The sequence below is a fragment of the Bradysia coprophila genome, unplaced genomic scaffold (assembly GCF_014529535.1).
Source record: "Bradysia coprophila strain Holo2 unplaced genomic scaffold, BU_Bcop_v1 contig_232, whole genome shotgun sequence".
Taxonomy (NCBI): Eukaryota; Metazoa; Arthropoda; class Insecta; order Diptera; family Sciaridae; genus Bradysia; species Bradysia coprophila.
The window spans coordinates 14064823-14092822 of record NW_023503493.1 but is presented as its reverse complement, the minus strand read 5'-3'; the positions used below and the strand labels follow the sequence as shown (position 1 = coordinate 14092822).

The following is a 28000-nucleotide window of genomic DNA, read 5'->3' as shown; positions in this document are numbered from 1 at the left end:
TAAAACTTTACTCAGTCCATTTTCAGTCTTGGCTGAGTTACTGAACGTACAAGTCCTCGTATTTTTTGTGTGTTTAACTTTATCGTTTTTTTCCTTTTAAGTTCTTTTACATACTAGGAATGACGAACCAGAGTCAGGGTATTCAACAGCTATTGGCTGCTGAAAAGGTTGCAGCGGATAAAGTTGGAGAGGCCAGAAAGCGTAAGTTACAATCAAAAAACGGTTTTTGTGTGGAGTGGAAAAAACATTGATTTTCATGTTAATCATTCGGTAATAAGTCATGTGATTCGATTTTGTTCTCATGATCAAAGTGTTGTGATTTTTTTCCGATGTTTGAATGAATCAAATTGGGAACACGTATAATGTTCAGTTGGTTGCTTTCATCGATTTTAAAGGACCACAATTATTTGATATTACGTAAAGGACAGGCCCAATATCTTGCATTGCCAGAAATGATTTAGATAAAAAAGCACTTCGGTTTTTGATGTTCGTTTTTCTTCACACATGATAAGAAGAAATCACAAGGTACTCCGTAAAGTAGAAGAAAATAATTTTCTAATATGGACAGTGATTCTTTCCTTGAATTGTTTATTTAATATAAATCCAATTCATTTTAATTGAAATTGAAAACAAAATATTTTTGACTTGAAGGTCCCTTGGTCTTACATACCAGAATTCTAGATATTTATAAGACAAGAAGCCTAGTCTTAAAAGAAAGTTGGAGAACCGCTGACTATCTCTGAGATTTTTAAAAAGTAACCAAGAAAATGGAGGATTGTTAGACACGAATTGGGTATTCAGGTCTTCGTGTAACTAGGAAAAGGAAATTAGGAAAAGGGATCATCTGAGGAAGTGGTAAAGAACAACTGAATACATTGGTAAGAACGTTTTCACGTTTTTCCCCATTTTCTGCCCTCATCTCAACCTGTTGTGCTCGACAGGTTCATCTCATTTAAAAAGTGAATATCCTTTGACGATCTCTTACTGGAAATGTCCAGCTACAGACGAGACATTTCTTTTTAAATCGGCTTGAGCCTCGGGTTAAAATCTCACCTGTCCTAGGAAACTTGTGTCCAGGTAATCTACTTTATCTGCGACAGCGCTGTTTTTTGCATGTGGCGCCACATCTAACTATTGTAGATTAACTGGTAACAAAGGTACCAACGGCAGGTGAGATTTTCAACACTTTTTTGTTGTTTTTTTAACGGTAAATTAGGTACGAATGGCCAACAACATCTACAACTAGTCAGAGAACTGGACAAGTTTGACGAAGACATCAAAAGTGCAAGTCGAACTTTATGTCGATTTCCGTGCATCCCTTTTTAGTTTTGTAATTTTAAGTCCCTTTCTTATCGAAACAATTCGCTGGTCAAATTTTCGCTTCTTTTTGAGAATTATCTGAAGTTCGTGGAGCCTTTGTTCATTCAAAACATTACCATGCGTTCGCGCCGCATTAAAATCATGAATTTTCTGCATTTAGGTAAAACTCGCCGACTCAAGCAAGCCAAGGATGAAGCCACCGAAGAAATCGAGAAATATCGTCAGGAACGTGAACGACAATTCAAGGACTTTGAAATCCAGGTTCGTTAGATGCAATCGAAAATTGCGAAAAATTGATTGTAAAATCGACCGTTTGTTTCACTTACAGCATGTAGGCTCACGAGAAGGTGTTGCCAACCGTATCGACAAAGATGCTAAACTAAAATTGGAAGAAATGACCCGTGCCTTAGCGTCGAACAAGGAGGCTGTTATTAAGGATGTACTTAGATTGGTGTACGATATTGAGCCAAAATTGCACAAAAATTACCGTCAATAGGACCGAAACCAATTTACAAGATTGTGTTTCCGGTTTGTTGGCTTATTCGTTTTCGGTCTGTGTAAATAATTAATGAAACGTAAAGCTTAAATTATGCGGGCTATTAACTAAAAAAATTAATGGAAAAGTATTAACGCATCTGCGCAATATATTTACAAAAAAAGAAAAGGTTTTGTTGAATCATTCCATAGTCAATTAAACAATCCGAACAAAAAGTTCTTTTTTTATCGTTTTTTATTGATTTTCTTCTTCGGAAATCACATCAACAGTCCTTACCATCCTAATTAAATAGTACAATGACTCGTATCGACATACTCATAAGTCTGCCTTCGTATTTAAAGCCGAATAACCAACTGGAATTTCCTTCAATTCCGTTTTCAAACACAAAACCTCACCGAGAGCACACATAATTGTTGCACACACACAATTCAGCAACCACCACGAAAATGTCCATGGAAATGATGAATTGAACCACCAGCATACGAATAAGTGGAATATGTGGAACGTACAACTGAAAAATGTGAAATCCGAAAGTTACCGACGACAATTCGATGAAATGATTCAGGAAGCTTACCAAAAGTCCAGACATAGTTTTGTGCGACGGACAATGAACCAGAGAGCTAGCGCCCCGATCATCGAATTCAAAACGAAAGCTAAAATTACTAAGCGCCCACCGACATCAGTCACGTGTATTTCCTGTGAGCGAAAAAAAAGTGGTCAGTTAAATTGATGCTTGTCGTCAAATCTGTAGAGTAGGATCAGTAGACGTTTTTAGAAATGAAATGAACTCAGGCAGAGAAGGAACTTGCAAAAATATAAATTTGAGGAAACGAGTTGCAAGTGAAACACTGACTTGTATTGAATGTATGGTCAGAAAACGAGTAAGGTCCTTTGCGCAGACAAATTCAATTTAAATCGGTTAACCGGTTAAGACGGTATTTGGTGCTGTGGAAGTCCTACAACACAACCTAAGCTTCTGATTTGAGAACAGGGGCGCCGACTTCTAGGTGGCGTTGGGTGCTCAAGCACCCGACACCAAGATTCGTTGGGTGCGTAGCACCCAACAGATATTTGATATTTTTCTTAATTAAATAAACTAACATTATTGCCACTGTTTCTGAATTGAAACAAAAAAAGCCTTCAGACATTTTTCGAACCTTCACAAGCAATAATAATAACGTTTCTGTGTGAGTTGTCTGGAATTGTAGTTTTTGTATTAGTTTTGTCTTAGCTTGGTGTTCCACTTCAGCACTTTCCTAATGTAGAACCGAGAAGAAACGTGCAGAAATAGTCATCTATATTACAGACGATATGTTTAAAAATAAAATCATACGAGGAATATGACAAAGGCTATGAAGAATACTTTTGTAGAAATAGTCATTTTCATGCTTCGGGGCCGAAAATGAGGGCAATTTTTCGAATTTTCTCGGGTTTCCGGCCCTCTGCATGAAAACTCACATGTGCACCTGTTTGGGACGGTTGATTTAAGGCACTTTCGCTTGTAGACCTCACTTCGTTCGGCCTACAATCCGCGAAATTGCCTAAAATCAATCGTCCAAAACAGGTACACAAATGACTATTACGTCACAAGGACAAAGGTCCGAAAGTACTTTTCCATGTGACGTATTGAGTTTTTCATGCTTGCTATGGGAACCGAAAGTAGAAAAATGTTTACTTTCGCCCCTCAAAATTGACATTTTTACTTTCGGTTCCCATAGCAAGCATGAAAAAGAAATAGTATGTCAGGACTTTTGGTCAGGGCGAGGGCGACCTGGATTGGGTACGAGTACGACTTGTAAGTATAAGCTGAAACCTGAAATGTTAACTTTTTGACTTGTTGTCAAAATGGAAGTCAACCTGAAACTACTTTCGAGCCAACCTGATTTTTTCAGGCCAGTTTCATTTTCTTTAACCGGAAGCCACCCTGTCAAGATCAGGTAAATGAGATTCCGATTCAAGTTTTACTTTACCTGAACCACTCCGACCATTAGACGACAGTTGCATAAAAAATGGAAAACATGCATTCGAGCAATTTTTCTCTAATGTCGATATACATGTCCAGAATAGAGATGAAAAACCGGAAATTTCAACTCAAATTTTCCACCAAAATATTATATAAAATGAAGTTAGATTGTCAAAAGAAGGCTTGAACAAAAGTAAGTGAATGTAGTTATTCCGTAATATTTTCATGAAGAAGTATGTTCTACAAGTACGACTTAGACATTATTGACTCAATCTGGATTGCAATACGATCACTTCATTTTAGTTTTTTGGCGAACCCTATCTATTTGGACGAATATAGCCTTATTTTATGACGTTCTGCTGGAAAACTAGAGTTTTTGGTTCGGTTTAGACAGGCAATTTCTTAAAGGAAAACCTCTGTACGCACTCATGCGCCCTTTTGTTATAGTTTGTTCTTAGCTTTAGATTTCTCGACTATATTATTACTACGATGGGAGAATACATATTTCTCTGTTAGATTTACAAATCACTGAGAACCAGGTCTTGCACTTTCTCTTGATATTAAATTAAGTTGCTAGATTCGCTATCGTGAAAATCACTGTACAGAGATCTCGCACCCAACAACCAAAACACAAGTCGGCGCCCCTGTTTGAGAATCAATCATTTGTTACCTAGTGATCTCTTCAGGAGTCGAGACTCCTAACTCTTTCGAAGTTAGTTGAGTTTCATGCAATATCCATAGATGCATTTCAGCTCTGTTGTCATTAACACGACGGCAAGCCTTCAATGAAATAGTCTTTGGACCTGGAACCGTGTCCATGTCCAACAAATCATTCATGCCTCTACAAATAAGCTATCAATCGGCATCAGGCTTGTTGAAGAACTGTTTGTAACTAGTGTTGAAAGTATGAGAATGAACGTTGGGCTCTTCGTGACCGAACCGCTTTGCTGTACAACACGGGCTTAAATCAATGTGAACAAGAACTATTTCAAAGGTCTCGGTTATACCTGAATCTGTTCTGCCCGGACCCTTTACTAATTTTCAATTTTGAGTTGACTTGTAGTGACCTGAAACCTGTCACTAATTTAGCAGTCTTGTAGAATCAGGTCAAGTTCCAGGTTACCTGACAAAATTTTATGAAAACTGACACCAACGCACTGCTCCTAGCATGAACACTACTTTGACAAATGTAATCGTAGCTCTTTCGAATTGACTTCGTCACACTAGCGCTACGCAGATGTTTTTTGTATTTATAATCGAATTTAAACTGAAATAAATAAATGAAATGAAATGAAATGAAACAAATGTCCGATTTGGAGGCTTTTGTGATGATTTTATCATACAACGTAACAAGTCATCTATCTTTACGAACGAAACGCAGTGCCTACTGTGCTTTCATCAGCCTCCAAATATTTCTTATGTTCATGCTAGGAGCAGTGCGCTGCTGACACCTGACCATGTTAATCGAAAATCAGCTTGAATTAGGAAATGATCACAAATCACTTACATGATACTGGAACAGATGATCCAACGTGTGATTAGCTCCAGCAATTTCATCCATAAAAAACATCAACAGACCCAAACTGACATACAGCAAACATTGCATGGCAATAATTTGTGATATCAATATGATCGGATCCCATTGGGTATTCCGGAATCCCGACTTCATGTTTATTTACGTTGTTCTTCCGTTTGCAGTACGTAGATCAAGTCACATATTTAACACAAAATTGGAATTTCTTTCGTCACCCCTTACTCCACACACCAATTTTCAGTTTTTGTAAACAAAATAATTCAATTGACTGTTAGAAATGGGTATGACATTTGGACCTGACTTGGGGTTGCATATGGTCAATCAACCGAATAAAAATTCTAATTTTTTCATCCAGTTCGTCGAACAATTTTACATTTTGTCGACTAAATTAATCCTTCTGTCTAACGTAATCCTACGCCGTAGGATACAAGCATCAGCAACTACGACATACAATTGAGAAAACAATTATTTTTGAATCGTTTGAACGAACATCCGAGAACAGACTAGCCAACCTTACGACGACGTTTCTTTTTGTTTAAAGAAAGAAGCAAAACTGCGTAGATCAAAAAATAGTCCTGTTGTCATTTAAAACGTCATTGGAACAGAGAACAAAACCAAAATATTTTTCTACTGTTTCACCATCAGCAGCTGAGATTTCAAACAAACCAAAAATGTCCAGTTCAGACAGTGAAGCTTTTGAAAGTGCAGACGAAGATGTGATAGAAACCAAGACCACAACAGTCAAGAAAGTCGAGAAACTGTTGAATGTCGACGATGTCAAAGAATCTGAAAAACATCGCGCTAAGCAAACAGAACCAGAACCTCTCCTCAAGGAATCTTCGAAAATTGTACCCGATACTGTGATTAGCGCAAGCATAGGAAATCAGAGATTGGATGAAGTGAAAATAAATAAATTGACTGCATCTGAGCCAACTGTCAGTGATAGTGAAACAGAAAACTTGGTACTGACGAGTAGTACGAAAGAGCCTATTCCCGTTGCGCAAATAGAAAGAAAAGCATCCAAGCAAAGCTTGACCTCCAGTTGTGAATTAGTCGAAATGGATAGCATAACGAAGTCCACTACGACTGACACGACTGACACTAAAGCTGAAGATGACTGGGACTTCGAAAAATGGGATGAGATGGATAATGAAATCGACGAGATAGTAGCAAAGTTAACGAACAGTGACAACAATCAGACATTACCAACGATACCAACCAAAACAGAAGAACAAGCGGAAAAGCTATCGGATGAAGATGGCTGGCAAATAGATGATTGGGACGATGACGTCACACCAACTGTTGAGCCCACCAAAGATGTGAAAACATCGAATGAAGGAGGTTTTTCCAATGTTCTAGACAAACTTTCTTCTCCCAAACCAGCCGAACCGAGTAATAATTGGGGATGGACGCCGTGGGGTGGAATGGTGCAATTGCTGTCGACAGCGACATCTCACGTTTCGCAAGTCATTGAATCTGGCATGGGAGTACCGGATCCCGAAGAGATTGCTCGTATGCAGCACGAAGAGAATGTAAAGAACCGAGAGAACCCCGAGCAGGTTGTTGCGTCGGATACTCGTAAGGATGACAAATCAATGCTGCTGGGCAACCTAATGTCTGGAGTAAGTCAAATCGGTAATAGGGTCATAAGTGGTGGTTTGGATTCGCTTGAGAGCATTGGCAAGAAAACGATGACCATTCTGCAAGAAAATGATCCTGGCCTGTTGAATAAACGCAAAATGCTTGGAATGATGGACAAAGACACACCCGTTTTGAGTCAGATTTTGCGTGAAGCGAAAGAAAAAACCGAAGAAGCCGAGCAAAATCTAAAGGAAATCCAGAAGCAGCGTTATAAGAAGCAGCTTCATTTCGAGACGTTGTTCGACGACTATCACGGATTGGTGCATTTGGAGGCACTGGAGATGTTGTCTCAACAATCTGCCCTTAAATTAAAAGCCCTTATGGCTCCGCTAACTGGTTTGGCATTATCGGAACTCGAAGAAACTCTAAATGAAGTCAAAGAATTGTGTGAACTTCCCGAAATGGACAATGAAGAGTCGGATGGACTGCATACGACAGAAGAACTTTCCGATAAATTTAAAACTTCCGTAGAAGATCTGGATGTCACGGTAGATTTCAAGGAGATCATTCAGTAAGTTGAAGAGTTGTGATAACAGTGAGAATCGTTGTGCTAACCTTAATTCGATCTTAGATGCTGGTCCGATAACATTTCATGGCTGGATAGTGAAACGACTAAATCGCATCAAGAAATTTATGAAAAGGCTCTACGCTGTCTCGCCCAAACAAGCGCTATTTGTATCAATAAAATGCACAAATTAGCTGAACTACTTCTCATCAAGGAACATCATAGTACAGCGGATGAAGCTGACAGTTTAGTTCAGTAAGTAATGCTCATTACCATTTCAATAATGGACCCGCAAACGTCGACATTCCATTAACTTTTGTTGTTTCCATTTCTGCGCAGAATCACGAGCGTTATGTGCTGGCACTTGAGCGGCATTTCAGCCAGATTCGGGAACAGTTTGAGTCAAATGGAAAATAAGGATGAGGTCAATTCGTTAATCACAAGCATCTTTCTGGAAGGTTCGAACAGTACGTCTTACGTTCAAAATGCTTTCCAATTATTTATTCCAATACTTCAAATGGGTGCCGCCTAACGAGGGGCAGCAATGAATTAGCCAATTTGAATCGTATCGAGTGGATGGATGGGTGTCATTTTAGGATAAATTTTTCTTTTTGAAATTTTTTTTGTTAAATAATTTTTACCGTACCGTTGACCGTTAATATTAACCGCAAGAAATAAAAATTCGAATCGTTCGACAAAATAAAACATTTTTTTTTGAAGTCCTTCAAAAGTGTATTCCTTCCGTATTGAACGCACACAGTAAATTCATAAAATCATCGATGTCCATTGATCTTGCACGCGTTCCACTCATATTCGTGTCGTTCAAAATCTTTTCCACTTTGTCTTTCATATTGAATTCGGCCGGCATTTCCTGAAAATGAGAAGACAATCGTTCAATTACCGTCTTCAACGTCCTAACTACTAAATGTAACCAAATTTCCACCTTCATCAAAACCCTAAATTAACGTAAACTGAGGATTCTGATACGTAAGTGACACTAGCTCTGTAAACTTTGGGGGATCACATAGATCACATAGATCGCCATTACATCAGGTATGCGGGAAGACACCTTTTCCTCACAAGGAAATTACTGAATTTTTAGTTCGGAAAGTGTGACCCCTCCGACCCGTCTCATAATCTGCTTGACATATCCATAGTTTACAGTCTTGGGTGACATATTACTGTCTAGCCTGACTTGACTTGAAGTAAATTTTAATTAGAAATTTAAATTGAAAATGGAAAAAATTTACATCAAGAGTCAGGTAGCCTGAAAATCCGCTATGTCAGGCTTCCTGACTCAGGTCGGGTTATTTTTAGACCCGTACGAAGTACTGGGGTCTTATAGGTTTACGCATACGTTTGTAACACGTCGAATTGGACTCCCTGAGTAAGGGGAAACCTATTGTGGTTGTCCAGAGATGCCAAATCAGCAAGAAAAAAAATGTCCGTCTGTCCGTCTGTCTGTCTGCACGATAACTTGAGTAAAACGCATCCGATTTTGAAAATTCTTTTTTTTCCCCGTTTGGTAATGTCAAAAGACAGGCTAAGTTCGAAGATGACTGATTTTGGATCGACCCATCCTGAGCTGGGGCCCAATAAGTGCTTTACGGTTTTTCGAAGATATCTCCGGATATTCAAACGTTAAACTTGTAAGTGATACGTCAAATAAAAGGTATTTACAATACCGATCGACAAAAAAAAAGTTTATGGAAATCGGATGACCGACTCGTGAGTTAGACCCCTTGGTGTGGAACAGGCACAGGGCGGCAAGCAGTTTTTGCTTGTAGGTCGGACAAATTTGAACATATTTCGTTCGTTTTAGCTTTATTAGATAGGTATTGACCGTACCAATCAGGGAAAAATTTTTTTATGAAATTATGTTCTCCGGAGCGTGAGCTAGGTCTCTTGGAGTGAGCTCTTATCTGGCTACTCGGAAGTACAGTGAACGTGGTGTATTTTGACAATATCTCGAGTAAATTTTGACCGAATTTCATGAATTTTTTTTTGTTTGAAAGGTATTAACGAATGTAAAGCGTCGGTACTATTTCCGGTCTCCTAACAAAATGGCTGCCGGCGGCCATATTGAATTTTAGTAAAATAGAAATATCTTGGGAAAAATGATACTTAGAGAGTTTCTGTTAACATGGAAATAATTTGTTATGTGTGTGGGGTTTCAGAGATTCCATATACGGACATCTATATATACCTATATACAGCTATATTGAGCTATATACAGGCATATAGAGCTATATAATAGCATATATTCCTCTGTGAAATGTTTATTTACAGTGAAATATAGGTAAATATAGCGGTATATAGCTGTTTAAATAGGAATTTATGAAATTTGTCTTCGTACGGGGCTGTCTATATTGCCTCCGGCAATTTAGTTGTATATGATAACAAGACAAAGAGTGGATAATGTAAGTGATTTTAAAGGGAGAATAGTTTTTCAGCAGAGGAGAAAATGAAGTAAGAGAAATGAAGAGTTTCACATTAAAGGCTTTTGATACGAATAGGTGTTTCGTACGGGTCGGCGTTAGCTATGTTTTTCAGGTCAAATCCGATTTCAGGTTAACTTAAGTCAGGTTAAAATTGAACCAATCAGGTTTCGGTCAATTCAGCTTCAGATAACCTGGAAACCTAATTCTGACTGAAATAGACTGAATTTTGTAAAAGTCGTTATTTCCGAAGTGTCGTCATGTCTGTCTGGTATTTAATTTCGTCACAGCGGAAAATTAGGCAAAGCTGGGAACTACAAACAGCAAGTAAAAAATAGAATGTCTGAAGACACCAATGCTGAGCTGATTGCTCAGAGATTATGCACGGTAGGCTACCGTAGCTGATCAAAAAAAAAAGTTGAATAAAACCTCAAAGACTTACAATGTTGTGCAGCGAACAGTGCAGCTTGTAATTCTTTTCCAGCGTTTCCAGCACCGATGTCTGCTTGAATGAAGCGGCCAGCGTTTTGTTTTTCCGCAAAAATGCTATTCTCGTCAATCCGTCCCACTCGGAAAAATTGATGGGCGGTGGAGGATTTCGCGGCTCAATGCGCACCACACTGGATTCGACTTTCGGCGGTGGTCGGAAATTGTTCTTTCCGACTTTCATCAACAGATCGACTCTTGCCAGCAATTGTGTGTTGATGCTAAGGCGACAGTACAGTTTGTCGCCGGGCTTTGCCACCAATCGCTGGGCAAATTCGCGTTGGAACATCAGAACGGCACATCGGAAGAATGGACGATGCAGCAACAGTTTGAATACCAATGGGGAACTGATTTGGTACGGAACGTTGGCTATGCAAATGTCGAAAAATGGTAGCTCTGTTTTGAGTGCGTCGCCGACGAGAATTTGCAATTTCGACTGGAGTGGTGTCCCTTGGCAACGTTTTTGCAGTTCGGCAACGAGACGAGCATCGATTTCGCAGGCTATCACCTTTTTTGCCTTTTCGAGAATCTTGACTGTCATGTTACCAGTACCGGGACCTATTTCGAGGACAACATCTGTAGGCCGAAGAGCTGATTTTTCAATCATACTGGTAATTACGAGTGGATTCTTCAGGATATGTTGACCAAAGTCCTTGTTGAAGACGATGCCTACAAGTAAACAATGACAAAATGTAAACATTCTGGCAAAAGTAGCGAATCTGATGCTGTAATAGTTACCCTGCTTTTGCACTTCATTGTGGATGCGATGTTGCTTTTCTGATTTTACTTTCGGCATTGCAAAAATTTTAATTCTTTTTGATATTTTTTATTGTTATCAACTAGTTGGGGAGGTTATATTTTGACATTTACTAATTCACGTGTGTCAAAGCCATATTTAATCCGATGCCATGTTGACATAAAATGTCTGAAGTGGAGCTAATTAAAATAACAAAGCCAAAACCGGCGCCAATTTCAAATTATTGCTTTTTGAATTTGCAATTCACGTAAATGCTTACGGCTGTACAAAAATTTAATGAGAGGACAGAGTTCACGCCTAGAGTGTTTAATTTTAAAGGTTGTGGTGGCCATAATAATTTCGTGTCGGTCATCTTAAATATCATTTGTAAACAAACAGAATGTCAAAACAATGACAGTCATCATACAATTGCTAAATCAAACTGGTGTGCATACGTTATTTTGCACCAGCTGGTCCCATTTGGAATTGTATGTGACCAGCTGGTGCAAAATAACGTATGCACACCAGTTCGTTTTAGCGATTGTACAACACGTCAAAGTTTTTTGTTAAAGGCAAATTACTAGGCCCCAGCTTTCGGGTCAGATCGTTTGGCTGGCTCACACCTCAGCAGATATTAGAAAATAATAAAAAACATAGCTAACGCCGACCCGTACGAAACACCTATTCGTGTCAAAAGCCTTTAAAATCACTTACATTATCCACTCTTTGCCTTGTTATCATATACAAATAAATTGCCGGAGGCAATATAGACAGCCCCGTACGAAGACAAATTTCATAAATTCCTATTTAAACAGCTATATACCGCTTTATTTACCTATATTTCACTATAAATAAACATTTCACAGAGGAATATATGCTATTATATAGCTCTATATGCCTGTATATAGCTCAATATAGCTGTATATAGGTATATATAGATGTCCATATATGGAATCCCTGAAACTCCTCACACTTAACACATTATTTCCATGTTAACAGAAACTCTCTAAGCATCATTTTTCCCACTTTATATCACTTTTAATAAAATCCAATATGGCCGCCGGCAGCCATTTTGTTAGGAGTCCGGAATTAGTACCGACGCTTTACATTCGTTAATACCTTTCAAACAAAAAAAAATTCATGAAATTCGGTCAAAATTTACTCGAGATATTGTCAAAATACACCACGTTCACTGTACTTCCGAGTAGCCAGATAAGAGCTCACTCCAAGAAACCTAGCTCACGCTCCGGTGAACATAATTTCATAAAATTTTTTTCCCTGATTGGTACGGTCAATACCTGTCTGTCTGTCTGCACGATAACTTGAGTACAACGCATCCGATTTTGAAATTTTTTTTTTCCCGTTTGGTAATGTCAAAAGACAGGCTAAGTTCGAAGATGAGTGATTTTGGATCGACCCCTCCCGAGCTGTGGCCCAATAAGTGCTTTACGGTTTTTCGAAGATATCTCCGGACATTCAAACGTTAAACTTTTAAGTGATACGTCAAATAAAAGGTATTTACAATACCGATCGACAAAAAAAAAGTTTATGGAAATCGGATGTCCGACTCGTGAGTTAGACCCATTGTTGTGAAACAGGCACGGGGCGGGAAGCAGTTTTTGCTTGTAGGTCGGCCAAATTTGAACATATTTCGTCTGTTTTCACTTTATTAGATAGGTATTGACCGTACCAATCAGGGAAAAAAAAGTTCATGAAATTATGTTCTCCGGAGCGTGAGCTAGGTCTCTTGAAGTGAGCTCTTATCTGGCTACTCGGAAGTACAGTGAACGTGGTGTATTTTGAGAATATCTCGAGTAAATTTTGACCGAATTTCATGACTTTTTTTTTGTTTGAAAGGTATTAACGAATGTAAAGCGTCGGTACTATTTCCGGTCTCCTAACAAAATGGCTGCCGGCGGCCATATTGGATTTTAGTAAAAACGATATAAAGTGGGAAAATTTGTACTTAGATAGTTTCTGTTAACATGGAAATAATTAGTTATGTGTGTGGGGTTTCAGGGATTCCATATATGGACATCTATATATACCTATAAACAGCTATATTGAGCTATATACAGGCATATAGAGCTATATAATAGCATATATTTATCTGTGAAATGTTTATTTATAGTGAAATATAGTTAAATATAGCGGTACATAGCTGTTTAAATAGGAATTTTTGAAATTTGACTTCGTACGGGGCTGTCTACATTGCCTCCGGCAATTTAGTTGTATATGATAACAAGGCAAAGAGTGGATAATGTAACTGATTTTAAAGGGAGAATAGTTTTTCAGCAGAGAAGAAAATGAAGTAAGAGAAATGAAGAGTTTCACATTAAAGGCTCTTGATACGAATAGGTGTTTCGTACGGGTCGGCGTTAGCTATGTTTTTTTCGCGGATTTGGTATCTCGAGACAACCACAATAGGTTTCCCCTTACTCAGGGAGTCCAATTCGACGTGTTACAAACGTATGCGTAAACCTATAAGACCCCAGTACTTCGTACGGGTCTAAAAATCTTAATAATAGCATTGCTTTTCTATTTCCGTTTATATGTTGTGGTAATTGCTATCTTCATTCTCCCAAAAATCAGTGATAGCGAGCCGATATTTTGAGCTCCAAAAATGCAATCATTTGTCAACAAATCGATATTTCGATTCGTCCATAAAAATATTTTTTCCTATGAGGGTTATGAAGTGCCAGTAGTTAATGCTTAGTTTCCTCTTACCAAAAAAGTACTCAGTGTGAGAGAAAAAATTGATTTTTTTCCAATTTTTGCTTTGTTTATTTGACATCTTGCTCTCTCATATCTCTCTCACGGAGTACGTTTTGTTGAGTACTTAACACGTAGGGGATAATGCTCGAGCAGGCACTTTAGGCACGCCGGAAAGTGCTAAGGGAGTCGAGGAATACCTCCAAATGAATTTCTAAAAATCAAAAGTCAAATTTTTGATTTTTAGAAATTTATTTGCAGGTATTTCTCGACTCCCTTAGCACTTTCCGGCGTGCCTAAAGTTGACAAGTCGCAATAACTGGCAACGTGTTAAGTCTGGTTGTCACCGTAAGAAAAAATGTAAAATGTTCGCCGTAAGAGAGCGCCGTGAAGGAATTATATTGGTTGAAATGCGTCTCTCTCGGTTTTCAACCAATAAAAATCCTTGATGGAGCTCTCTTACGACGGAATTTTCTAAGTGGAACACACGCCTTAGGAATATTGTTCAAATCGACGCTCTATAGGATCATCAGTCCGTTACTGCAATGAAAGTAGATAAATCTATTTACTTTCATTGCGTTACTGTCCGTACTTTGTTGAAAATTACTCAAGTAAATCGAACTGTAAATTAATCGACTGGAGAAACATTTGCATGTATTTAAGGTTTTTGGTCATACATGCATTTTCAATCATAGTGAACATTTTGCGGCAAACTTTTTCGAATGATTTTCAGCTGTAAGGCCCTGACTTAGGCTGGATTCACACTCAAGAAAATTCATCCATTTCCAAAACAATGTTCATGTTTACGTACGCCTCGCCTCTATTCTACTGTTTGACACAACTGTCAAGTAAACAAAGAGCTAAACGGAGAGCTAAACAGAGGCAAAACGGATGAATTTTTTTTAATGTGAATTCAGCCTCACAGTCAAGTGAACTATTATATGATTGACTATTTTACGTAATAATTATTTATACAACAAGTTGCGAAATAGGTTTGTGTTCGTCACTAGATGTGATCACATCGTGTGGCGAAAAACCCCCATTTCTGCAACCAGCTGCAAAAAGCGAACTTTTGAATTGCAAACCTAGCACCAATTTTGTAAAAAAAAAAATTCGTAAATTTTTTAGTTCCTTTAATCATAGAAATCCGGCTTTTGAATCGTTCTGTAATAATTTTGGTGAGTTTGCTTTTGGTTAGTTGGTCAATCGGTGCAATCAATTCGGTTGGGTTGTTTCGAAATTCATAAAACGGTGTCTAATGTTTCAGCATGTGTATACTTGGCTGCTTATTTTCGTGTCGTTACTTTTGGTTACTAGTGACGAAAAGTAAAGCCACCAGTGGAAAAAGCCCCTTTATACATCACCCAAATGAGGCAAGTGAGACTTTACGCAGCGCCGTTAAAGAAATCACATTGTTTTATTGGCTTGCTTATTCTCTTTTGCTACGGCAGAGTAAAATATTTGACATTTGTCAAAATAAGGTGGTATTGTGACTGCGTCAAAACGAAGTTTGGTTGCTAGAGAGGGTATTGATGATACCAACTAGCGTATAGTGTTGAAATGAATTTGACTTCATTCTTGAAGAGATATGTGCATGGTCATATAGTGGCAAAGTTGTGGATGAATTCGATTTTTCGTAAGTAATTTGAACACACACAAAATCAACCCACTGTCTCATTTCTGCCACAGCTCCAAGTTTTCTGTTTTTCAATATCAAAACATTGCATATACATATCCAAAAACACATTTTATTTGTCGTGTAATTTGTTATACTTATAGCAAACAAAAGTTTTAAAAACAGATGTGGACGAAAAACTCTTAAAATTACTTGCACTAACATCGATAGTCTCCAACATCCTCAATGTACTCAGCAACAATTTCACCACCACATTCATCAGATGTATGATCAATAATCTTTCTCCAGTCGTCGCACTTGCGCAACGTTTTCGTGTGCCCAATGATGATCAGTAGTCCTGTCGCTCTGGTCAGCATTACGTTGATTCTCTGAATAAAATATTTAAAAAATTAGACGCTTACGCTGAGGAATTTGTACTATGTCTACCAACCTCCCGTTGTTCTAAGAATCCCAAATCTCCGTTACGAACAGTGGAAAGTATGATAATTGGTTTCTCTCGACCCTGGAATTGTTCGACCGTTCCCACTTCGATTCCGCTGTAGTTATCCTCTTCCAGCAAGTCCTTAATATGAACGACCTGTCGTTTGTACGCAGCAACAATCCCGATGTCCGATTCCTTAATTTCTTGTGGCTCGTTTCTGAGCAATGTTTCCACGTAATGGAGAACGCTCAAGGCATCAATCTCGTTGTACCAACTGGAAATAAAACATTTTCAATTGCTGTGGTTTACGGTTCTTATGCGAATGATTCAATGTCGTGTTGTCTCCTAGCTGTCTCCCTTACCTTGTACAATTTTCTTTTCGTTCTGGAGTTCCATCAACATGCTCGAACAATATCGGAAATCCCTTTTTCGGTAGAATATCCAGGTTCGTTAACGAGCGAATTCGCTCATAAGCTGAACCGATTCTGGGTATGGAATCTTTCATTTCGCTACCGTAGAACAGTTCGCTCGCCATTTTTACCAAATCCGGATGAGAGCGATAATTTTTTTGCAATCTACATGTGATCCGTTGATCATACGAATTTGATTCGATTCGCTTCTGGTACAGTGGATGTTCGCTCAGTCTTTTGAGCATGGAAACGCCTTTTAAAGACAATATTGTTGGTTAATCATTTTTGAAAAGAACATCACTTTCGTCTACAGTGGACGTCAGTGAAATTTAGACAGGAACTCGTCTCAGCTGTTTTTCAGGTTTTTTTTGTTTGTTTGAGTGTGCCAGACATAGAGTTACACTGGCCACCATGCTAAATCTCGAGTAGGACTCTACGGTACCAGCTGAAAATCAGCTGAAGCAAATTGCTATCTAAATTTCACGGACGTCCCCTGGCGCAGTGGTCCATTTTAAGAAACATTGTTATCGGGACTATAGATTATATTAGTGTCCTAGTACAGGAATATGTCTTACCCAAAGTCATCTGTTCTGCCATATTTTCTCGGACTACCGGCCCCAATTGATATGGATCTCCACTGAGTACAATGTGCGCATTGATTTTCTTCTTGGAGCTACACAGTGCTATCGGAAGCAAAGTTGAAGGTTCGGTAGCATTTTCACACTCGTCGATGAACAGATGAGTGAAATGATCCGATTTCATGCCGGCTTGAAGAAGTCGACCGGAATGATTTAATGTTGTAACGATGATGCGATATTTGTACAGCTCGGTCAAGCATGGAATGCGATTGTCGTCGGAATTTGAATTTTCCAGAAGATCATCACTGTTGAAGGAATTTTGAGCGGCGGATCCAGCGAATCTGCAAAATAAATTCGATTTTTCATTTGCATTTTTGTGGTCGTTGGTCGATTGGTCGATTGCAGTCGTGGCGAATGCTTACAATCTGATAATGTTGTGCTGGTTTTGGACCGATTTTTTGGGTAATAATGCGATGAGTCTCTCGGTTATTTCATCACACACGGAATTCGATTGAGCGCAAACCAGAATTCGGGTTGTAGTCTTCATTCTCCATAGTTGGTAGATACTTTCGACGATTATAGCCGTTTTGCCGGTACCTGTGAATAATTCGTTTATTAATTTTTGGGTCTCAGGGTGCTGATAATTTAACTTTACCTGGAAAGCCAATCAAGACATACGGCAACGGATAAGCTGTTCCAGCTACGATATGATTCACGGCTCTAACTTGATTTCTGTCTTCTTTCAGTCCCTTATGGTGAATATCCAATCTTAAATGGAACAAAATCTTAAGGTTAATTAACATTGTGGAAGAATCGAGTCCAGAACTTACGGAAGTATTTTAGGCTGGTTCGACAGGTCAATCTTATTCGATTCAGGAAACAGCAAGTCGATAATGTCAAGCTTCTTCGCCGCATCCAATCCCAATCTCTGTAGCTTAAATGCAAGTCGATTCGGATAAAAGTGAATCGAATAAAGCGGCTTCTTCTCAACGATGGCCTTCGACAATGTCATTTTGATTTCGGTCGAGGACACATATTGGACATAACCATAATTGCGGTCCTTCGGAGCTGGTCCTCTGATACAGATTGTATCACCGGCTACGAGAAACAGTGGACGTCCTTCCCTTTTACTCAACTATTTGATGAGATAAATTGTTGTTAGTCGTAGAAGTTTCAACTCGAAGGTAAAATACGCCTAACCTTTAACTGGTAACCATTGTCTACTTTCACCAAGCTGCGACCCCTTTTTGTCGTTCCCTGCCTTGATACACAGGCGCCAATGTCTTCGATTTGCACCATTATGGTCAGCATATCGTAATAGTTTGATGGCGTCAATGGTCCTTCGAATCGACTACAAAAAAAATCGATAAATTCTTAAAACCTGCGGTAAATTGGTAAAAGTATGATTGCTGGACGTACACAATTGATTTTCGAATCTTCTCTTCATTTTCGGTTAAAGCTCGATTCGGGAAAAAATCGACTTGATACAGAGATTTGATCTCTACCGTCGGCAAATAGTCGGGCAATTTACCGAGCTTAATGTACCTGCATGCCAAAAGGAAAATGTTTTTGTAAAAATTAATTTTTGCCAGGATAATGAACATGACTAGTGTTACCCTTGACTTTCGGGAGGACTGCAAGATGTAGTCAGTTCCTTAAATAACATCGGTGAAATCTTAATTCGATCTTCTGGCTGGATGGGTGATCGCCTTACTTCTGCTGGTGGCTCTTCGTCGCTCTAGAAATTACAACAATATTTACCTCAAGCTTTTCTATCTCTAAGACTGTAACTTGTGGAAGGTGACACCACGTCCCACAAATTCATATTTGGTGAACTTTTGTAAAGCAAAGCTGTATTCTCGCTCATTTAATAAAAAATCTTTCCGCGTTTCCAAGTCTACCAACGCTATATATTGCTTGGGATGTAGCGTCAATGCAGACACGCAGGAGACATCTGGATTAAATATAATAAATTCACCTCATCGTAGGAGGTGAAATATTTAGCAATAAAAGATTGAGTGTCGGTGTCGGCGCACATCTAAGGCTGCAAACATACTATCAATTTCGTGTTGATGGAATCGACAATTATGCTGCGTTTTCCTTTGTTTAGCCTATGGTGATATGAGTAATGGAAAATAATTGTCGATTCCATCAACGCAAAATTATTTCCCGTGTGATTCTCCTTATAAAATCGCTATTAACGCTACCTTCCCCGAAGTAGCCTTGAAGTTTACGACCTTGACTGATGTTTCAGTTTTCTATTTCAAAAAGTCTAATTGAATTACCTCAACACAGTTGTAGCTCTGAACCACTTCGTAGTTCACTTTATTTGAAGTCATCTCAAAGACAATGGCGACATGATTCTTGTCACAGAACGTACTCAACTGGCGTTTAAACGAAACTTCGTCATCTAAAAAAAAATAAAAATTATTAAATCGTCGATGATCCATCAATCTAATTACGTACCAACTCCGAGCGAAACCGGGAAAAGATCAGGGTCAATCAAAGCGTGTATCAAGGCTTCGTTGAAAATAGCAATTTGAGTGATTTTTACCACATCGTCGCTGTTGTTAGCCAAATTCAAAATCGAATCTTCCTGATTGGCCGCCAAAGTTAATCCGATGAGTTCCACATTGCTATCGAAAATAAATGGGTTATATGAGTCATCAACGTTATCAGTATAAGGACGCGGCATCGGTATAAGGACGCGGCATCGGAATAAGGACGCGGCATCGGTATAAGGACGCGGCATCGGTATAAGGACGCGGCATCGGTATAAGGACGCGGCATCGGTATAAGGACGCGGCATCGGTATAAGGACGCGGCATCAGTATAAGGACACGGCATCGGTATAAGGATGCGACATCAGTTGAGCGACAAAAAATGCAAATTTCTCACCCAAACGATTTCCAAATAGCATTGGATTCCCCAACTCTTACACTGTCCAAATGGTGTTTCATGTGAGATTGGTACGCGTTAGTATCCGATAAGTTACACCCACAAAGATAGCATCCATTTTCATTGGTGATAAAATCATTATTTTTTAATCGGTAAAATGATCCGACGAAATTCTTTTTTGATAGCATATTGATCGAAACGTTTGAACTGATTTAAAATTAAAGGCTTGCGTCTTGATTATTGTGATGTCAATAATATGAAAATTGAATTCAAATTTTAATAAAATATAAAATCACTCTGAACTACACGACTAGTCGACAAGCTGCTTCCAAACTGACTGCGATACTCAATGTGATCAGAGGTAATAAGAGGCTACGAAAAACAATGTAGAATTTACGTCATAGCGCGTCATCGGCTTATGTCAACATACAATGACGTGATGATGTGATTCGTAATCTCTCAAGGCTATAAACGTCACCTCATTGACAGTTTATGGATGCCATTTTTATACTTTGACAGAAGCCAATGACGCCCTCATGACGATTATTAGGTAGTACTAGATGGTTTTCATACATCTTCAAAGAGATGATAACAAAAGCGTTTCTTTAGATGTATTAGGTACAGGGGTTGGAACACCAGTCAAAAATATGGATTTTTGGTATTTTGTGACATTTACTTCGGTCCTAGGTCCTTTCAAACACCTTCAATTAATTTGTTCTGTCAGGACGACAAAAAAATATTCAGATAAGACATTTTGAGCAAGGTTTTGCTTGTATATTGGCTTTATCTCCTCTAACACTCTTTCAAATCAATTGGTTCTTTTAAGAAAGTAGCTTCGGACAAGAACCAAAATTGCGCGAAAAATAGGGCATGTTTAGGAACATAATTCTTAGGATTCAAGAGATGGAATACAGCGAAAAGGCGCGAAAAGGGGATAACGGTTAATTTGAACCTTACTTACTTCGCATTTATAAAATTACTTGATTTTCACAATTAAAACACGTCTACAAGGCAAAATTTTTTTCCACTTTTGGTACATTTTTTCGGCAGTACATTGAGAATAATCACATAAGTTGCTATATCAAAACCGTTCCTTATGTCGCTGACCACGAAAATGTGTTTTCCTTTTTTTAAAATTCCTTTTTGTTTTGACAAAATTAAGTAAAATCAAAAATTTTTCTACGACGGCGGCCATCTTGTTTTCACAGTATTTCTATGGTGGCCGTCTTCGATGTTCCAGATTATATTGTTATTGAAGACACAATGAGCATTTAATTTGTATTAAAAGAGGTGACGCCTTAGTATTTGGTTTATGTCCACAACTAAGCCCTTGTACGCTCTTAACTAAAGTCTAGAACACATTTTGACTTTCTATCATTCTTCTGAGTAGAAAGATTGAGCAATATTCTGCTTTACAATGGGGCACATTCATTAATTTGGTATTTCATTCGGTCTTATCTACTCTAAAATCCCCAATGTTTGTATGGATTGGTATGTCTAGCTAATAACTTGTAGTTTGAACAGAGCATCCTTCCTCTGGATTTTAGCCCATTCATCTTGTAAAAGAATTTTTTTCACACGTTTTACAATAAGGTTTATTGATTGGTGCGATTGAGTAAAATATAATTAGGTGAAAATTTAGGTCGAAGATCCAAACTGAAATCCATTTAAATTATTTAAATCCCAAAGCTCCATCTTACATCATCTTCGTCAAACCAGTATAGTAATAGTAGATACCCTTAACAAACTGCAAAAAAAAATTCAGACAAATTATTTCAAAAGTCTTCGAAAAAGAAAGCGTACCGCGACTCCAGTGACCATGTTCAATGGCCCTAGAGATTGGAGTGATATTTCGCAAGGTCGCTGGCACATTTGCAACAAAAACCGAAGTGTTTTTTGAGTGTAAAGGTCATACACGTACCAATTAGTTTCTTGAATGTAGCTGCACATTTTCTCGCCCTGTTTTAAATTGTATTTAAATTTTTAGAACGAATACCTGAATCCACTATCAAATAAAAATAGTACGGCGTGGTGACCGCCGACTCACCAGTATTGTTATCTGTGTACTGAAAGAAACATAATTAAATTTTCATTGTCACAGAAAAATGATTTACTAACGAAAAAAAAAATGGCAAAGTACCAAACGAAAATACGTGTTCTTGGATCACCAGATACAATAACCAGGGCCGTAGCCAGACCGAAATCTCAGGAGGGGCGTGCGTCCCAAAGAAATTTTTTGTTTGAAATTACGTCAACAAATATAAATACCCTACAAACCACTTGCGTTTTGTAGGTAATAAATCTCTAATGCTAATAAAAGTTCGAGCTAAATCTACTATTAATGCTACGCGAGCGGAGCGAGCAAATTTTTTTTCTTCTGAGATAGCATATAAAATTTCCAAAATTTAACTCTCTCATGGGACACATGGGATACAGAAACAAATCTAATGGATTTATAAGAATCCAAGTGGTGGTACATGAATGAAAGAAGCTCCTAACATTCGTTTGAGACCCAATACACAACCATTTAGCCAAACGAAATTCATTTTGAGAAGATTCGACATCACCTCGAGGCACCTTACATTTGTTCTTCAAAAATTCTAAATTGACGTAAATTCAAGGTTTAATTAACTCTTCCCACAAATTTGCAGAAAATGTAATAAATCTCACGGTTTTTACAATGAACAGGCTATGGAGTCTATTCATCACGAGTTCAAATCGTACTGGAAAAACTATCAGGTGGACCCTGCACACAAAAAATATTCAAACTGTTTGTTAAAAGCTGTTTTTGATATAAATTCTTTTCATTCTTAAGAGTTGATATCGGTTTATAATTTTTCTATTTTAAGAGTAAAATTATGGAAAAAACGTTAAATAAATGTAAATATTTCGGTTTTTTGGTTAAAAATAAAATTGCTGCAAAAAAATGAGGAAATTAGAATTTTTGAAGAACAAATGTAAAGTGTAAATCGATCACTTCGTTGTGATATCGAATCTTCTCAAATTGAATTTGTTTTGACTAAATGGTTGTGTATGGGGTCTCAAATGAACGTTAGGAGCTTCTTTCATTCATATACCACCACTTGGATTCTTAAAACTCCATTAGATTTGTATCTGTATCCCATGTGTCCCATGAGAGAGTTAATACTTGGAAATTTCATATGCTCTCCCTGCAAAAGGATTTCAATTTCGCTTGCTCGTAGCAAATCATTCTATAATTTTCAATAAAAATATCCCATGTTCACGACCTTCACAAAATAAAGTTGTTCAGCCCCACCGTGGTACGACTGATTTTTATCAAAAATAAATTTATTGAAAAATTCGTTTCTATTTTTGTGTTGCATTTAACTTATGTCTCATTAAATGCTTCAAATGTAACAGATAAAAAGCTTGCATCAAATTTGTAGGTCCTAGAGGGATTACTTCCAGTAAATAATTTTTCTGGGATTTAATTGTAGTACCCAGTTTTTGATTGAGGAAATTAAAATCTTCTGCAGATTTAAAATTACACCCAATCCTATCTAGAATATATTTGAGGGGATCACTGATTTTTTACCTTCGTATATATAAATTCTAAGTTTTTAAGAAAAAAAATTTCTTCAAAAAAAGAGTTTTGAAGGATATGAAAATGCAAAAAAATAAACATTGGCAAGATTTCGAACCTAGGCGCGCGATGTTCGCATTGAATTTGCAAGTAGATGTCACATTTAATCCCTTGAGAGTTATTTCTCTCCGTTACGACAGTTCGAAATAACCTCCAACAAGATTAAGAACTCAATAGATCAGTGTAAAGATTCTCGACTGGAGTGCTGGAGGCCTCGCATTCAAATCATGGCAGGTTAAATTAAATTAAGAGAATTTATCTTTGATTCTTTGATTCTTGAATCTTTGAGCATATATCACCACATTTGAAATCTGGATTTTGGATTTTGAACTAAAATTAAGATGTTATTCCTCCTGGACGTAATGACTTGGGGTTAAACGGAGATGGAAGTAGGTCCTGATAAAATTAAACTTTACTCCAAAAAAGATTCGATCGGGTAGGGAATAACACCCAAAAGATTAAGATCGAGGTCCATATTTCTATCTGTGAGTCTATATTCATTTAAGACAAGATCTGTAAATTTATCTCGAGAAAAATGAAAATTGAAAGGTTACTGGATAAATATATTAGCCGTGCAGCGAATTTGTTTTAAAGAACGATGGAAGTATTAGAAATATCAATTTAATTAGCGAGAATCTTGATCTCAAAGAGTCGAAAATGAAGTAACAGGAATTTCTCAGAAGGGCGCAAATTTTTCCAAGGGGGGCGCCCCAGCTAGATACGGCCCTGACAATAACCTATTCGACCTTTTACGCACGGCTATCATCTGTTGTCGATACCGACTTCAGTAGTAAACGACAAGCCCTGACTAATACGATAACGAAACCATGTTCAAAGAAACGAGGTAAAAGATTTGAAATCAATCTATTGAAAACACTTAGAACAAATGAAGTAATAGATTCGATAGTAAAATTGCTGATGATATGCTTGCCGTCTGTAAAATGTTAAAGGAAGCTATTTTGGATTTCTTAAGAAATGCATAGTGATCTATAAGTAAACATTTACTTTTGATGGCTAGGCATGGCCAATCATCCCGTTCATCTAGAACGCAATCATAATGTATGTCGAAATAATATGAAAATAGTACTTTCACAAATTTTTGATGTTCTTCTCGATGACTTAATGGCCATGCCTCCCCGCTACATTGAAAATTTTATTTTTATTACCCGATTCCGCAGTAAAACGACATTTCAATGAAAACGGTAAAAAGGGGAGTGTACCCAGGCAGCCAATTTTTCTTTTAAAAAAAAAAGTAATCGTCAATCAGGTCTTACATTTTGTGCTGAAAATAAGACTTACCTGTATTATTTGGTATAAGCAGATAACCTGGCCAACATAGCTGATGAGAAAGTATACGAATAATTTTAATTCGTAAATACGCTTAATTTCACTCATGTAACTAGAAGGAAGATAAACAAATCCATATTTAATTATGCAAATATATCATTTACGATATTTTAAACCATACAATTGCATATCCTGTAGTTTCCTTACGATGTTATTTAGAAAGGCATGTCTATATGCTAACGACATTTCAGTTGAAATAGTCCACATATTATTCAATTCGGTAAAGTCTAACTCAATCAAATCAGCCATCAAACCATAATTACCGAGTAAAATAAGAAATGACGTTCCGAACCTTCAATGATCAAAATAGGCCAGTTTTATTGAATTATGGACAGAAAATAGTACATCACCTCTCAGTGGTGGGTCAAATGGGTGAAATAATATTTGTTCTGAGATAACTGTCCTCGCCTTCGGCTCGGATCGGCACATTTCACACAAGTGAAAACGTTTATGTCATTTGTCATCCATTGACATGCGATGTATTTTACTTACGTCAGAGTGGCAACAGCGCTGTATACACCAAACACCAACTGGATAGCAAGCATCGACAAATAACCTTTTAGCGTCTCTCCATCGCACAAAGGAATATTGATTGGCATGAGGGGATAGTAGATGCCATCAATCAGGAAAAATTTCATAGCAACAGACACGTAAAATACGATTACTGCCGAGAGACCTACAGTGTAAACTCGTATTAATCTGTAAGTCTTATCTAATCGAGCATTGAGAGTGGCTGCTTTTGGTCCAGATGTAATGTCCTCGCATATTTTCCTCACAGCAAATATGAGTGCAAGCACCGTGTTCATATATTTAAGATAAACAGCCCACTTTATGGTACACTATAAGGGAACATTATTTGTATCACTTTTGTTAAAATTAGTTTTTCTCCAATCGATTCATATTTATACCGTAAAACAGAGGCCAAAGCATGACAGTGGTTCCAAAATTCTGTCGTATTCACCTTTACGATAATAGTCATAAGCAGTATTGTATAAGATACAATAATTGCAGAGGGCCAAGAGAAAATTAATGATCCATAACAAAGGGCTGCGATACCTTCTCCAAGAGAACCTTAAATCAAACAATAAAAGTGGATAAAGAAATCCGCACCTCGCTAGAGAGTTTAAAAAAAAACTGGAACGTACAGAGTCTCAGCACCAAACCACAGTCCTAACCATGAATAGTATGCATAAATGCTTTGGTAAATCTTTATGTGTTCTGTTTTAACTTCAGGTATCGTGTCATTGGTGGCTTCTTCGTAGCTTTTAGTGACTGTGGATCCTTCCGCTGTTAAGATGTACTTATCGATCGATTTGCTAATTTCGTCATTTATAAAATTCGGATGCAAATCTGCAACAGTATCCGGCTGCGAGAGATAACTGTTTTGTATACATTACGCCGTGTTGCACAAAAGCTATTTTCCTAACATGTGCCTAAATGGAAATTTTGCGCAAAAGATGTGAGGCGAAGCCGAGGTTGACAACTACATCGTATGCGTCAAATTCCAGTTTAGCCACCAGCTGGGAACAAGATTTTGTGTACATCAGTGGATTTCTCATTTTTCAGAAACGTAAATTTTACGCACTAGTGCGTGTATGACTGTACGAAAAGTCGAATTTTGCAGCACTACTTCTAAGTTTCTGGTTACAGTCAAGGGTGTGACACTATTCACGCTATTCACATGTATTTTTTGTCGAAGTGTCTAGGAGGTGGTTACAGTCAACCTCTATAGCTTTGTGACGAAATTTACATCAGCCTTTTTTCGGCTGGTCCACTCATTCACTGTCTTTTACGCGTTCTCTCTTTGTATACAAAGTTATTTATGTATCTGTCTTGGACGATTCATCTTACTCCGTTCGGGCTACAAACTAGCCAGAAACCAATCGTCCCAGAGATACACGTAAATAAAACTTATGTTGCCCAAAGAAAATCACATCACGTATCCTGCACATGTACAGTGCAACGTGATGATTGTGTTAAACAGCGCTAGGTGGTTTTCCTACCGTCTTTTCGGCAGCCATTTTCCTTTCACCGATTTTGTTGAAAAATGAATTTGGTTTAGATGTTGTTCGGTTGATTTACCTATTTCGTTTAAGGGAAGGGTTAAAGATGAGAAAGAATTGTGTGTTATTCTAGTACGTATTACAACTCAAAGCCATTTTGCTCATAAGCAAAAGATAAATTAGGAATGGAAAAAGTGAAAAACTGAATAAAATAGATCAAACCTTTGCAACACGACGTAAGTTCTACTGAAGATTTTTTGTAACTCGAAAATCGATTTACCTTCTTCTTCCTTTTATACCCTTCCGAACCAACATAATCAAGAATTCTACTCAAATCGATTTTTTGAAAATTGCACATTTTTTGTGGGCGTGAATTGTATAGTTAAATTGCAAAGGAAACATCGAACAAAAATATTGAAATTCATTGAACATTGTGTTTCACGGTAATTACAGGTAATTATCCTATGCAACAAACGCTATGGTATATGCATCATACACTTTGCACTACAATGGAATCGACGCACGATGTAAATCAAATGTTAGTCAAAAAGGTATCGACAGTTTTTCACTCAAACAAGACATTTTTGTTTAAAATGAAACAATTCACGCCGTAAGTGTGCCCAAAATTTGAAATTCAAGTCGAATGAAAAAGTGAACCGAAAAATACATTTCAACGCTTCCATGTTTGGAGATGACAATGCATTAGAAAGACTTGCGTGAGAAAGATTTTGAATTTCGTCCGCACTTAGAATAGGAGGATTGGACATGGAATGGACACCAAAGACAATCAGCCTCACTTTCCATTTTTTTATTGACATATTGTTAAGGGCTGTTGTAGCAACAACGGGTCAAAATGAGCAGTTCAACATACATCAAGCAATAAATTGTTTTTAATGACTGCCAAATAGTCTACTGCTACTATTTTGTATGAAAAAAAGCAGATTTTTTACTGTGCCAAAATTCGTTCGAAACACTGTCCAGTTTCAGTAATCTATTTAGAGAACCATTCATGCTTGTAGTGCTCAGGTCAGTGTAAAAATTCCCGGCAGGTGCACTGTCTGGATTCAAATCACGTCAAGTACGTGAATAACATTTTGACTCACTACAAACAGGCCAAAAAGTCGCTTTGGTACACCCTTTTAATCTAAAAGCTTTCGTGTTCAAAGGTAAATTCTTAAAAACCTTCTCAGTCGATGTGGTTGTTGATTAAACATTATGTTGCCGTGCGCTGACCATTGAACTAAAAAAATAGCTGTCATAAAGATCTAAATA

At 37.7% G+C, this 28000-nt stretch overlaps 8 protein-coding genes across 10 annotated transcripts in view; 4 read left to right on the top strand and 4 right to left on the bottom strand.

The window, feature by feature from the left end:
- LOC119077216 (odorant receptor 43a-like) overlaps positions 1-28000 on the top strand; it is a 456342-nt gene that overhangs the window by 118919 nt on the left and 309423 nt on the right. The window lies entirely within an intron of this gene.
- LOC119076842 (putative odorant receptor 71a) overlaps positions 1-28000 on the top strand; it is a 439431-nt gene that overhangs the window by 117672 nt on the left and 293759 nt on the right. The gene's annotated exons all lie outside the window — the stretch shown is intronic.
- On the top strand, positions 13-2031 carry LOC119076875 (V-type proton ATPase subunit G-like). Its single transcript, XM_037183884.1, has 3 exons — positions 13-201; positions 1481-1581; positions 1649-2031. Exons 1-3 carry the CDS (start codon positions 120-122, stop codon positions 1814-1816), a joined length of 351 nt encoding a protein of 116 aa, XP_037039779.1. The 5' UTR covers positions 13-119; the 3' UTR covers positions 1817-2031.
- On the bottom strand, positions 1880-5556 carry LOC119076872 (protein SYS1 homolog). The gene is made up of 3 exons (XM_037183881.1): positions 5287-5556; positions 2391-2512; positions 1880-2327 (listed from the first exon to the last, which is right to left on the bottom strand). The coding sequence occupies exons 1-3, from the start codon at positions 5446-5448 to the stop codon at positions 2132-2134; spliced, it is 480 nt and encodes a 159-aa protein (XP_037039776.1). The 5' UTR covers positions 5449-5556; the 3' UTR covers positions 1880-2131.
- On the top strand, positions 5879-8125 carry LOC119076826 (protein FAM114A2). Its single transcript, XM_037183824.1, has 3 exons — positions 5879-7465; positions 7526-7714; positions 7799-8125. The coding sequence occupies exons 1-3, from the start codon at positions 5985-5987 to the stop codon at positions 7989-7991; spliced, it is 1863 nt and encodes a 620-aa protein (XP_037039719.1). The 5' UTR covers positions 5879-5984; the 3' UTR covers positions 7992-8125.
- LOC119076861 (probable dimethyladenosine transferase) lies at positions 8167-11267 on the bottom strand. The gene is made up of 3 exons (XM_037183865.1): positions 11122-11267; positions 10340-11052; positions 8167-8330 (listed from the first exon to the last, which is right to left on the bottom strand). Exons 1-3 carry the CDS (start codon positions 11177-11179, stop codon positions 8184-8186), a joined length of 918 nt encoding a protein of 305 aa, XP_037039760.1. The 5' UTR covers positions 11180-11267; the 3' UTR covers positions 8167-8183.
- On the bottom strand, positions 15560-20395 carry LOC119076819 (putative helicase mov-10-B.1). The gene is made up of 13 exons (XM_037183813.1): positions 19775-20395; positions 19343-19512; positions 19162-19286; positions 18493-18614; positions 18296-18421; positions 18077-18227; positions 17707-18011; positions 17532-17644; positions 17299-17473; positions 16874-17217; positions 16251-16551; positions 15898-16162; positions 15560-15835 (listed from the first exon to the last, which is right to left on the bottom strand). The coding sequence occupies exons 1-13, from the start codon at positions 19960-19962 to the stop codon at positions 15665-15667; spliced, it is 2556 nt and encodes an 851-aa protein (XP_037039708.1). The 5' UTR covers positions 19963-20395; the 3' UTR covers positions 15560-15664.
- Positions 21385-26807, bottom strand: LOC119076833. Of its 3 annotated transcripts, none has more exons than XM_037183833.1 (10): positions 26729-26807; positions 25871-26091; positions 25634-25796; positions 25218-25564; positions 24847-25017; positions 24678-24777; positions 24545-24615; positions 21822-21840; positions 21578-21733; positions 21385-21521 (listed from the first exon to the last, which is right to left on the bottom strand). In XM_037183833.1, the coding sequence occupies exons 1-10, from the start codon at positions 26744-26746 to the stop codon at positions 21471-21473; spliced, it is 1317 nt and encodes a 438-aa protein (XP_037039728.1). In that variant the 5' UTR covers positions 26747-26807; the 3' UTR covers positions 21385-21470. The 3 variants fall into 3 exon arrangements, 2 of the variants coding, with proteins under 2 accessions (XP_037039728.1, XP_037039729.1); XM_037183834.1 differs by lacking the exon at positions 26729-26807 and adding an exon at positions 26153-26329 and having other exon boundaries at positions 21386-21521; XR_005087703.1 differs by lacking the exon at positions 24545-24615.

What these genes read in the sequence shown, in the direction of transcription:
- LOC119076875 (XM_037183884.1), top strand. Translation starts at nt 120, where the DNA reads ATGACGAACCAGAGTCAGGGTATTCAACAGCTATTGGCTGCTGAAAAG. An exon ending in AGTTGGAGAGGCCAGAAAGC is followed by an intron (nt 202 to 1,480) that starts GTAAGTTACAAT and finishes TTCTGCATTTAG; the next exon opens with GTAAAACTCGCCGACTCAAG. An exon ending in TCAAGGACTTTGAAATCCAG is followed by an intron (nt 1,582 to 1,648) that starts GTTCGTTAGATG and finishes TTTCACTTACAG; the next exon opens with CATGTAGGCTCACGAGAAGG.
- LOC119076872 (XM_037183881.1), bottom strand. Translation starts at nt 5,448, where the DNA reads ATGAAGTCGGGATTCCGGAATACCCAATGGGATCCGATCATATTGATA. An exon ending in ATCATCTGTTCCAGTATCAT is followed by an intron (nt 2,513 to 5,286) that starts GTAAGTGATTTG and finishes TTTCGCTCACAG; the next exon opens with GAAATACACGTGACTGATGT. An exon ending in AAACTATGTCTGGACTTTTG is followed by an intron (nt 2,328 to 2,390) that starts GTAAGCTTCCTG and finishes CACATTTTTCAG; the next exon opens with TTGTACGTTCCACATATTCC.
- LOC119076826 (XM_037183824.1), top strand. Translation starts at nt 5,985, where the DNA reads ATGTCCAGTTCAGACAGTGAAGCTTTTGAAAGTGCAGACGAAGATGTG. An exon ending in GATTTCAAGGAGATCATTCA is followed by an intron (nt 7,466 to 7,525) that starts GTAAGTTGAAGA and finishes ATTCGATCTTAG; the next exon opens with ATGCTGGTCCGATAACATTT. An exon ending in GAAGCTGACAGTTTAGTTCA is followed by an intron (nt 7,715 to 7,798) that starts GTAAGTAATGCT and finishes ATTTCTGCGCAG; the next exon opens with AATCACGAGCGTTATGTGCT.
- LOC119076861 (XM_037183865.1), bottom strand. Translation starts at nt 11,179, where the DNA reads ATGCCGAAAGTAAAATCAGAAAAGCAACATCGCATCCACAATGAAGTG. An exon ending in CAATGAAGTGCAAAAGCAGG is followed by an intron (nt 11,053 to 11,121) that starts GTAACTATTACA and finishes GTTTACTTGTAG; the next exon opens with GCATCGTCTTCAACAAGGAC. An exon ending in ACTGTTCGCTGCACAACATT is followed by an intron (nt 8,331 to 10,339) that starts GTAAGTCTTTGA and finishes TCTCATTTTCAG; the next exon opens with GAAATGCCGGCCGAATTCAA.
- LOC119076819 (XM_037183813.1), bottom strand. Translation starts at nt 19,962, where the DNA reads ATGCTATCAAAAAAGAATTTCGTCGGATCATTTTACCGATTAAAAAAT. An exon ending in TGTCTTGATTGGCTTTCCAG is followed by an intron (nt 17,474 to 17,531) that starts GTAAAGTTAAAT and finishes AATTATTCACAG; the next exon opens with GTACCGGCAAAACGGCTATA. An exon ending in CAGCACAACATTATCAGATT is followed by an intron (nt 17,218 to 17,298) that starts GTAAGCATTCGC and finishes TTTATTTTGCAG; the next exon opens with ATTCGCTGGATCCGCCGCTC.
- LOC119076833 (XM_037183833.1), bottom strand. An exon ending in AAACTACAGGATATGCAATT is followed by an intron (nt 24,778 to 24,846) that starts GTATGGTTTAAA and finishes TCTTCCTTCTAG; the next exon opens with TTACATGAGTGAAATTAAGC. An exon ending in ACATGGTCACTGGAGTCGCG is followed by an intron (nt 21,522 to 21,577) that starts GTACGCTTTCTT and finishes TTTTTTTTGCAG; the next exon opens with TTTGTTAAGGGTATCTACTA.